The sequence below is a fragment of the Pteropus medius genome, unplaced genomic scaffold (genome assembly GCF_902729225.1).
Source record: "Pteropus medius unplaced genomic scaffold, Ma_sr-lr_union100, whole genome shotgun sequence".
Classification (NCBI taxonomy): domain Eukaryota; kingdom Metazoa; phylum Chordata; class Mammalia; order Chiroptera; family Pteropodidae; genus Pteropus; species Pteropus medius.
Genome location: NW_024351073.1, coordinates 25,771,116 through 25,782,053, shown reverse-complemented (window position 1 = coordinate 25,782,053; position 10,938 = coordinate 25,771,116). Strand labels below are relative to the sequence as shown.

The following is a 10,938-nucleotide window of genomic DNA, read 5'->3' as shown; positions in this document are numbered from 1 at the left end:
GGTGATAAGACACAGGTGCCAGCCAGAAGAAGGAGCTACAATTCACTCGCATGAGAACAGGTCCCAGGTGACAGTCAGCCGCAGGGGCCAGCCGAGTGGCAGTCAGCTCCACATTCATACGTTTGAAGGAGGAGTTTTTCAAGGGTGGCAGGCCTCGGTGAGCACGCGGAGGGCAGAGGAATCACCAGGGGGGTGGGCCCAGGATGGGTGCAGGTGGTGGGGTGCTGTAGCAACCACGGGGCCTCGGGGACACCATGGGCGTACTGAGCGGTGTCAGGGTGTCTAGAGTCGGGGCACAGGGTCCCCACACGCAGGCAGGAACTGAAGGGAACTGACCAGCTCACGGGACGCCTCTCAGAACACAGGGCCCTAGGAGGCACAAGGAAGCAGTTCCAGGAACAACGAACAGATGAATCGAGTGCCCAGGTCAGTTAACCTTGTACAGGCCTGTGCGGCTCACGGGGGCGTGGCCGAGTGACATGCAGACAGGCAGGGCGGTGGCGGGGAGGCGGGGACAGCCTGCGGGGCTGCAGGGCGCAGGCCACACCCTAGTGGATACCCGCAGTGGACGGGCGGGGACCGGCGGGGAGACCGGGGAGCCGTGAGGGAGGTGGGCATCTTCCCAAGGTCAGCCCGCTGGCCAGAGCAAAAGCCAAAGACCGAGGGACAGTGGGATGATGAGGGGCGGCCCTGGGGGGCGGGGCAGGCCCGGGACCCCGTCCCTCCTCCGCGCACCTCACGCCCTTGGACACGGGCCCGACGCAGGACAACGCCGCTGGTGCTGACGGCCCAGCCACACTCCAGGGGGCCACGGTCAGCAGCATAACTGCCACCCACAGCCACCCAGAACCGCCACGGTCACTGAGTCCACCAGCCTGTCCCCCTCCCCGCCCTCGCTGCTGAGAGGCGGCCCTGTCCCCCGGCCGTCCGTCCATCACACTTGCCACCTCCCTGACCGCCTCCTCCTGGCTCCAACCCCAGAACCTAAGACCCCTTCTCCTCTAGGGCCAGCGTGGCAGCTCCTGCCCTGGCCCTGCACACACCGTGGGGCCACATTGCGTCCCCCAGACACTCAAGAGTGCTGCGTGGCTGCCGGGCCACCCTCTGGCCCCAGGTCCCCTGCCCAGCTGCTGCCAGACATACTGGCCTCCTCTGTCCTGCCACACCGGTACCCCAGACCTCTGCAGGGCTGGCTGCAGAAGCCTCACCCCACCCCCGCCCCCCAGCCACGCGGAAGGGCCCGTGTTGGATCCCCAAGGGGCACCGAGGTCACCTACCCTTCCCCGAACGTCAAGGGGGACTCCCAGGACAGGGGCTGTGGCCGAGGGCAGATCTGGGGTCCGGGGCGGGGAGACGGGGTCCATCCCTGAACGAAGTATGCAGTGGGGCCCGGGAGTGTCTGGAATATCTGGAGCTGCTGTGTGCACCCCTCAAATGCGCCCTGGTCACCTCCAGGCTCGGGGAGGAGCAGGCTGTAGATGAAATGCGTAAATTCCGCAGAGAGCTCGCGGGGCACCATGAGGTGAACAGGAGGACCTTGCCCAGGGACTCGACCAGGTTTGTTTTGTTTTGCTGTTATTTATAAAAATGCATAGAGCAAGGTGTTTTTGAGAATCCTGATTCAGAACACAGAACATTCTGAGGCTGGGAAGCCGACACCTGATGCCCGGGCAGTTTGCGGCCCCCACCTCGGCCTGGTCCAGGCAGGAAGCATCCCGCAGAGCCACGAGGGGAGATTCAAGTCTCCTGGGGTCACTTTCTCCTGACACGGTGACAGAGAAGACGTGTCTAATTTTATCTTTTTTTAAAGAAAGATAGAAAAAGAACAGTGAGTCTCACAGGAGGCCCCTCAGCTGGCACGACCAGCCGCTTGCCTCAGGAAACCGCCGAGGCCCCGCGGGGCCAGCGGGAGGCCTCGTCCCCCTGCTGCAAGTCCCCACGACGCCCTCCTCAGACCGGGACCCCAGGCTGCTCTGCTGTGGGACGGACGCTGCTTCCACGGGGCCTCACGGGGCACCGGAAAGCGAAAGCGAAACAAAGCCGGCCTGCTGGTCTCACCTTGTCACACACACCACTGCTCTTGTGAAAAAGCTTCCTCTTCACGCAGAGAACACCGAGATGGAGAGAGACCCGGTGGCAACATGGCGGGCGGGAGCGGCCGCTGGGGGCCTGGGGCACAGGTCCCTCCGAGCAGGGCAGCCGCCGTGGGGACAGCACTTTGTGTATAGGGGGCACCTGGGCTGCTTTGGTGTGACTTGCCCATCTATAAAAGTCACGCGCCAGATGTGCACAGACTCATCCACCTTTTTCTCACTAGTGTGTGAACGTCGACCGTCTCCCTGACCTCGGGTGTCAACTGTTCCCCACTGAGGCTCCCTGTCCACCGGCGTGGCTGTCCGGATGACCTCCGTCCCGTCTCCTCTCGGGAACACGTCCAGAGCCGTGATTTCTGCTACTTCGACGCTATTTTTTTCCTAGCTCTCCCACACGAACCTAAAATTAAACACGGCTTTTCTAAAGCAGCTATTTCTGTCTTTCAAACCCTCGACCAGCCCCATCGCTACTCAGGATGCCGCGATGCGACCTTGGCGCCTGTCGCCCGGTCCGCGGGCCCCCGCCTGCCCCGCCGGGGGCACTGAAGCCGGCTTCCTCCACGACAACAGGCACCGTCTCGATGGCGGGTCATGTGAGGCAGCAGCAGACACCCCCGCAGCTGCTCCCGGGTGGGCCCTGCTCGGTCTCACCGTGGCACCGGGGAACCCACCGCCACCAGACGGCCCTCGCCTGCCCGCCCTGCAGCTGGCGCCCGTGGGTTCCAGCCGGAAGGCTGGCGGCCCTGCCTGGCTCAGGCCTGTGTCTGGCTCTGCCGTGGGCACTGCCGGTTCTGCAGGCACCTGGTGCTGGGGCCTCGGGCAGCCTGAGGCGGTGGGGCCCTTGGTCCCTCTGGCAAAGGAAGCGTGAAACCAGCCTCGCGGTCAGCGGTCAGCATGGTGCGCAGCGCGGGGCCTCCAGGTGAAGGGAGCAGACACGTGCTCAGTCCACGGAGAGCTCTTGGCCTGAGGACACGAGTCAGCAGCTGAGCAGAGAAGCCCCCAGACAAGGGCCGGGGAAGCAGGCCCCCGGGGACAGCAGCCACGTATCACGTGGCCCTGTGTTTCTAGGGAAAGCTGCCCCTAGACACTGACTGCAGTGCCCGCCGGTCAGAGGCTGGGCCCCAAGACAGGGGAGGACGGGGTGCGACGCAGACAGCACACGACGGTGCCTGGGGGTGGGGCGGGGGGCTTCTCTCCAGGGAAGCCAAGAAAAGCCTCCACAGTAAGTGAGCAAAGCCTGCGGAGGTGTGGGGTCCCACATGCATGGGGAAGGCAGGGCAAAGCGGGCGAGGCTCTGGGATGGGGCCAGTGGGACACCACATGGGGGGCCCATGGCCCCCCAGCTATGGGGGGATAGCTGGGCCGGCCCCCATCTCCTCAGCCTTGCTGCTGCTCGTTTCTCATCTCCCTGGGTTTTTGGGGCCTGTCAGCTGAAGCCCAGAGTGTCCCCATAGCCCGGTGACTCGGGCTGTTCCTGCTCGTGTAATTGTGAAATTCTGTGAGCCAAACCGCAGGTGGGGACCAGGAGGGGGGCAGAAACCCTGGGAGTGTGAGCTTCCTGGGTTGGATATTCCTAAGGGGGAGCTGGCTCCACGTCCCTGCTCAGAGGCTGTGGGTGCTCAGCACACTGGCAGGGCAGGACACCCCCAATCACGTGTGCAGACCACAGAGCTCCATGCTCAGAAATGGACCAGGAGGCAGTGAGCCCCACAGGCGGTGGAGCGGCCCAGGGGCCCGGCAAGGGTGGAGGGGCAGCCCGGCGGGGCAGGGCATGCACGCGCGCACGCACACACGCAGAAACACGCACACACATGCACCCATGCGTGCGCACACAAGTACACACATGCACAAACATGTGCACATGCACAAACACATGCACACAGATGCATGCGCACACGCACACACAGATGTGCATACACAAATGCGCACACGCACACGCATGCACGCACACACAGAAACACAAACACACAAACACGCACACACGCAAACACATGCACGCACACACATGCACATGGTCTGGCGAGGGGCCAGGATGCAAAGGCCACTTCAGGAGGCACTGGCTTGTCCCTGACAATGTCGCTCCTAGAGGATAACAATCTCAGAAGGACGCTGGGGCAGGGCACGGGCTGTGTCCAGGTCTGCGGAGCGTCACCGGAACCCACGGAGCGTGAACACCGGGGGTGCTGGACGGGCCGTCTGAGCTCCTGTGCTGCTGCAGGTGCCAGAGGCTCAAGGGCCATCTGTTCACTGATGGGTCTGTCCCTACCACAGGTCGCAATGGGCCCCTGGCTGCACGAGCCCAGAGGGACCATGGGGACAAAGCGAGGCGAAGGCCCCAGTCTCCGCTCCGTCTGGGGACGGGTGCGTCCCCCCGCTGGCGGCCAGGCCAGGCTCAGCGGGCAGCTTCTTGGCGTCATGTGCTGGGTGTGCCTCGGCCCACGGGGACAGTCGGCAGGGGCAGGAGAGGCGGGACAAGGATGCTGCAGCCCCGCCAGGAAAGGCTCGCCGCAGGGACAGGCCGGGGACCCTCCGCGCCCAGGCGCAGCCCGGCTCGGAGCTGAGGCCCTGGAGTCCGCGCCCCGGGCCCCGCTGCCTCTGGGTGAAGGAATCCTGACATTCAAGAACAGCGGCATTTCCGGTGCTTTTACGTGTTTAGCAAATACCTGCACAGCCAGTGCTGCTGGGCGATGGCTGGCTCCAAGTCCCCCGCTGTGGGGGCCCCTCTCCAGCAGGCAGCCCCCCACCTGGGCGCCTCCTACTCCACCCCACCCTCCAACAGAGAGAGCGCCCCGAACGGCAAGGCTCTGCCACCAGCTGCGGGGAGCCCCGGGCCCACCAGCAACACCGGGAGGGTGAGCGTGGGCCTCGCCCGGGTCCATGGCGCCGGTCAGCGGAGCAGGGGCAGACAGCAGCCCGGGCAGTCTGCCCCCTGGCCAGGCGGCCACTCCTCTGAGTGCGGTGGGGAAGGCCAGAGGGGGCCCGTCCGACCGCTCCTCACGAGGAAGGCACAAGTGCAGGTGGGGCGAAATGCAGGGCGTGGGCGCGGGGCGGCCAGCTCCCAGGGGAGCCCGGGAGAGCAAGTGGGCTAAGTCTGAGAGCCCAGGCCCCACCCCAGGGTGGGCATTCGGTGCCACACCGGGCCCTCAGCCTGCCCGCAACCCCGGCCATCTCGACACCGAGGTCACTCCTGCGTGGCCCCAGCTCCCTGGCACGGACGGGCGGCAGGCCCCACTGGGTGTCACACGCCGGTCCTTGACCTCCACACCTCAGCGTGCAGAGGCCCAGCTCCACGCCCACATCCCAGGGGACTCGAATGTTAAAATTCTGAAAGATGTTTTTGAAAAAGTTTTTATGTGGCTAATAACTTAAGGAAAATAAATCAGCCCTCTGGCTCTGCGATGGAAATATGACTTTTAAGAGTGAAGAGCCGTGGTCCCTGGGGCCTGCAGTCCCTGCTCTAGGGGACGAGGCCAGCGGCTGCACCTGGACGGCCTGGGGTAGCGTCCCGGATCGTCACCGTGTGCGACACGGCCCGGAAACTGTCCCTGAAGGAAGACGGGGAGCAGCCGCCGCGTGGCCACATACGAGCAGCGTTCCAACCGCCCAGGGCACGAGGCTGCATCATGGCGCCAACGCCAAGGGACAAGGGAACTAGTTTCAATGTTGCGGCACTGTAGAAACGAGGGCTGCACGGTGGCCTGGGCGCTAGAACACGCCCTGCGGTCACACCGAAGCGTGCTATTTCCAAACAGCTTCCTCCGGCCTCGTTTTCAACACACTGCGCTTCACAGCCAGACTGAAGGCTGAGGGGACACCGGAGTTGCTGGCAGCGCTAAGGCGGGCGAGCAAGGCGAGGTGGCCCTGCCCTCCCCGTCCCCCACAGCCCCCCGCGGACCCCCGAGCAGCGACTGCAGCTCTGCTCACTCTGGGGACGGCGGCACTTTGTCCGCTCTGTGTTGGTGAAGGCCGGGGGCAGGAACGTGGGGACAGAGCGGTCAGCGGCTCTGGGTCTTGGGGGCAGGCGTGGGCTTCGTGGACCGTGATTCTGGGGCGGCCTCGCTCAGACGCGCTAGAGCAGGAGAGCCAGACGGACGGCCCCCAGCTCCTCAGTGGGTCCCCACCACTGAGGGCACCCTCCCAGGGCCCGGATGTCTGTGCGGCAGACGGGGCGGGAGACACACAGGCTCCTAAGGCACGGCTGTGAGTAGCTACTGTTTCAGGGACAAAAATCCTAATTCTTTATGAGACATAATGTCGACTGCATTTTGTCAGCACTGAGGAATGAAGAGGCAGAGAAACCAGACGTGTGTGTGTGACCCGCATTTGCGACCCGTGTGTGCATACGTCTGTGTGTGTGTAACCTGCGAGTGTGCATACACTTCTGTGCTTGTGTGTGAGTGTGTACACATACCCTGCGTATAAATGCGTGAGCATGTGTGCGACTGCGTGCACAACAGGTGAGCATGTGTGTGAACGGTCTGTACACCTCATGTGTACACAGGGTGGGAATGTGCACATACATTCCCATGCATGTGTGCGTGTACGTGATGCGTGTGTATATACTTCTGTGTACGTGTGTGTGTGATGCATGTACATACAAACACGTGTATATAAAACACACGCGACTGTGGAAACCCACATTTCCGGACAGAAGAGGACAAAAGCCAGAAAGACGGTCTCTTTGACCCTGACCCCTCCTGCCCCGTTCAGTCTCATGTGTCCTTCTGTCAAGGGTGTGCTGGAAGGGACACTGGCTCCCCATGGGCCAGGCGCCGTGAGCCGGGTCTGGCGTGTGCACTGAGCCAGCCCTCACGGCCCCGGACAGCACCGTCCCTGGGCCTGTCTCCTCACCTTGGACACAGGGACACGGCACCTCCCTCCCAGGGCCGAGCCGAGTGACTGGAGCGAGGACACTGGAATTACCCGCGACGTCACCCGGCTACAAATACACCAACGGAGGCGTCGCCATCGGACTCCCGGGTGGTCAGAAGTGGCAGTGTCGGGGCCTGGTGTCTGCGGGGAGCCTCGGTCTCCCAAGCACCCTGGGAGGGCGGAGCCTGCCCTGTTCTCCCACGGGACACTCGCTCTCCTAGAAACCCTCCATTCTCGCATTCCCCAGGGCTTCCGTTACCAGCAGCTCTCAAGAATGCCAGCTGTGGGCCAGGTCACTCCCAGGCGTCCGCAGGTGGCAGAGCGCTGGGGTCGCAGGAGGGGCTGGATAAGAAGCCTGGGGTGCTGCGATCTCAGGCCTGGGGCACCCAGATACAGGAGGCGGCGGGTGGGCGGGTGGGGTGGGGAGGGGCAGGCTCTGGCAGACCTTAGAAGCAGGAGGGAAATGTCAGGCCTGGTCAGGCATGGGGGCAGGGGCCCTGAGGCCAGTGGGCAGGGTGCCGAGACGTGTGGCTCAGGGCACACAGGGTGTGGGGTCCCCTGCCTGGACAGCCACACCAAACTCAGGAGCCGGGGTGAGACCAACCAGGACACCTGCTGCTGTTTTCTTTATCAAATGCAGGCATTTGGCTAAGGACTCAAAGAAAAAGATACTTTTGAGTAAATTCCACGTGGGTGGGGAGTCTGTCCCTGGACTCAACCCTTATGGTAATCCTCTCTGGGGATTAGGCAGGGGAGGGGCATGCTCAGCAGCCCAGTCCGTCCCAGGACACAGTCCCAAGGCTGGGACACAGTCCCGAAGCATACAGGAAGCCAGTCTGCTTTCCAGAAAGTAAGTTCTCACTGACACTGGTTACACGGAGTTCAGAAATGGGGAAACTTCGGAGCTGGAGGTGGGATGCACTCACACCCACAGGTTCCAGGGGGAAGTACCAAAAACCCTGGTCATACAGAACCACTTCGTGACTTCAGAAACAGCTGCTCACCACGTGACTACGCAGTAGAACACTAGTTAGGGTTTTCCAGATCTTACCGTGTTGTTCTCTGTCCAGAGATGCTTAAGCTCCTTCCTAAATCTGCAGTTAAATGACAGATGGACTGGCCATTAATCCACAGGCATGTGACACCCCCCCATTCCCCCAACCCCCGCGGGCAGTAAGCGCAGGCGGGTACCCTCAGGCCCCCTCCGTGGCTTATCTTAACCAGGGTCAGGTGAGTCTCTGAGCACCCTCAATCCAGTGTCTCAATCGGGGCTGAATCCATTTATTGATTGACCTGGGGTTCAGGCTTTCTTTATATGGATGGGCTAGTCGCTCAGTGGAAATTTTACCCTAATCACTGGATAAAGGTAGAAAGCTTGGCACACAGGGCCTTGCCTGGTGAAACGCAAAATGTTTCTGCAGAGCGGGACTCCGAACTTCGAGAGCATTTACCAGCTACAGCCTCAGCCTCAAGCTGCAGACATCCAAGCAGTAGCAATGACTTTGTTACAAAGACATGATTATTCTGACACGGGCCTCTGAAACACTGCAACAAGGTATACACAAAGTATCCCGCCCTGCCTGGGAGGCTAAAACATCCCACCCACCTCTTCTTTCTGTTATTCAGATGCTGCTGCCAACATCTCAAATCAGGATCTGCGGCATCTCACTGAAGAACAGCCCTAGCCCGCAGGCGCTGCTCCAAGCCTCCAATTTTCAATCCTGTGGCCCCTGGCGGAGGGGAGCTGGGGTTTCTGACTCTGCTCTGACACCCTCCCCTGCCACTTGTTTATTCACTCAACAACCAGCTGAGTCTGGCGTGGACATCACCCCCCTGGGCAGTGAACACACAGTTTGGGACAGGTCAGTAACAAGGGGCTGCAACTGTGACAGAGAGGCAGAGGTGGCTTTCTAGGGATCTCCAGGGAGGAGGGAGCTTCTTCTTGGAGGTGATACTTCACTTAAGACAGCGGAGCAGAGAGGCCAGGAGAGCGTGGGCAAAAGGAAGGGAGAGCGCCCTGTGGCAGCTGGAGTCAAGGGTGACAAAAGAGACCTTGGAAACCACCTGAAGGAGTCAGGGCTTGGTCCCCAGAGCATGTTGAGGGTTCCAAGCAGCAAAGCCGCGGGAGGAGGAAGGCCCTCTGGACCACTGGGGTGGGAGGGAGGGCTGGGGAGCCAACTCGGGAGCCCAGAGGAAGTGAGTGTGTCCTAACCCCTAACCGAGCTGGGCACAGCACCTGGAAGGTGATGCGGAAGAGGCCACAAATGATGGCGGTGCTGGCAGACCACCTGGTGGGCAGACATGGTGCCTGGCTCCTGATGAGCAGAGACTGGGGACAGGGCCAGGAGCCAACTCGGGACAACCCTGCCCTTCTGTGTCACCAGAAGGGACCCTCTTCTCAATCTCTGCCCGTTTCCTCTACCACTGTGCTAAACGGACCCACCGGGAAGGCACTCGGGGAAGAGGCAGGTGTCCCAGAAAATGACAGCTCTCGGTTCACTGCGAGATGTTTCATTTTAATATTATTTCAGATGAATTACTTAAAATGTTAAAAAATTCTCAATCTCCCTCCAAAAAGTTTTGTCATAGATGGAAATAAATATACTCCCCACCAACTGGACAACTGCTGAAGTCCCAAAACTGTGCCTGCTTCTGGGTATAGTTTTGGAGACAGAATACAGGCCGACCTGTGAGTGATCTCATAGAAATGCCACGCTTGACAGGGCGTGTGGGGGTCCGACACGGCTAGGGAGGCAGCCCACCAGGTCAGAGGCCAAGTGGAGAAAACGGATAAGTGTGGCAGCCCCGTTGTGCCCTGCGGCCACCCTGTCCTCAGCCAGGGCCAGACGACCCCGCAAAGAGATGGAAGAGAAACACACGCTGTCCCCCATCCCCAGGATGGAAACGACGCTGTACAGGACAGATTCTGGTTACAGACTCGCCCGAGGCAGCGTCGCTTGCACACTCTCCAGAAAACTTGCGAACACGGCGTGCAAATTCTCCTGCCATTCATCTTAAGGGGATCCTACCCAGCCCGCACCCGCACCGATTCAAGTTACCGACGAGGTCGCGACACACTAAGCTCATCAAGTGACAAAGTCACATCCAGGGGAGGTCCACGCCATCACCACGGGGGCCTTGTTTCGCGGTGGGAGTGGACAACCGGACCTCGGACCGAGCTGCGTGGACCGAGCGGGGGTGTGGGTCCGAAATGAGGGTGAGGGGACCCAGGGAGCGAGAAAGGGGGTGCAGGGCCAAGTTCGGGGTACGGGGAGCGTAGGGAAAGCGAATGGAGAGCCAGGTTCGGGGGCACGGGCGGCGGGAACCTGGGCGAAAGGACCTGGGATGCGGTGAGGGCGGGGACTCGGGATGCGGGCCGTAGAGCGGTGTGGGGTCGCGGGCCGCGGAGGCCTGAGGGGCTGCAAGCCGGCTGGGCCGCGCCCGAGGTCCCCTGCCCGGTCCCCTGCCCGGTCCCCTCCCCGGCCACGCATCCCCGCCCCTGCTCGCGGCCCTGAGCGCGGGGCGCGCAGGGCATCACCCACCTGGGCCTTCTGCAGGGCGCTGAGGCGCAGCTCGTGCACGAAGGGGTTCCGCCCCGGGGGCGCCAGCCGCCGCGCGTCGCCGGCCCCCGAGCTGGAGGTGGCGCCGGAGGTGGGGGCGTCCCGGGGACCGCGGCCGCGCAGCCTCATGGCCGCGCCGCCCTCCGCGAGGGGAGCCGGGGAGCCGGGCGCGGAGCGGGGCGCGGAGCCGAGCGGGGCGCGGAGCGCGGAGCGCGGCGCGGGCAGAGGATGCGCGGCGGCTGGCGCGGGCGAGGCGCGCGGCCGCGCAGGCGCCGGAGGGGCGGCGGCGTGACGTGGGCGGGGGGCGGGGGGCGGGGCCTCCCGGGGACCCCGCCCACCGCGGGCGGGGCGAGGCGGCCACAGCCCGGACCTCCGCCCCGCGCCCTGCGCCGCGGTCGGCTCCGGAGGGGCCG

General features: G+C 62.9%; 1 protein-coding gene across 1 annotated transcript in view; it reads right to left on the bottom strand.

Annotated features, from left to right (window-relative positions):
* Nucleotides 1–10,725, bottom strand: part of LPCAT1 (lysophosphatidylcholine acyltransferase 1) — a 38,148-nt gene extending 27,423 nt beyond the window's left edge. Inside the window, exons 1-2 of the mRNA XM_039842548.1 lie at nucleotides 10,508–10,725; nucleotides 8,320–8,510 (exon numbers count right to left, since the gene is read on the bottom strand). Of these exons, the coding sequence (XP_039698482.1) occupies nucleotides 8,320–8,510; nucleotides 10,508–10,654 (338 nt within the window). The 5' untranslated portion in view covers nucleotides 10,655–10,725. The remainder of the gene's footprint in view (nucleotides 1–8,319; nucleotides 8,511–10,507) is intronic.
* Nucleotides 10,726–10,938: the final 213 nt, after the last annotated feature.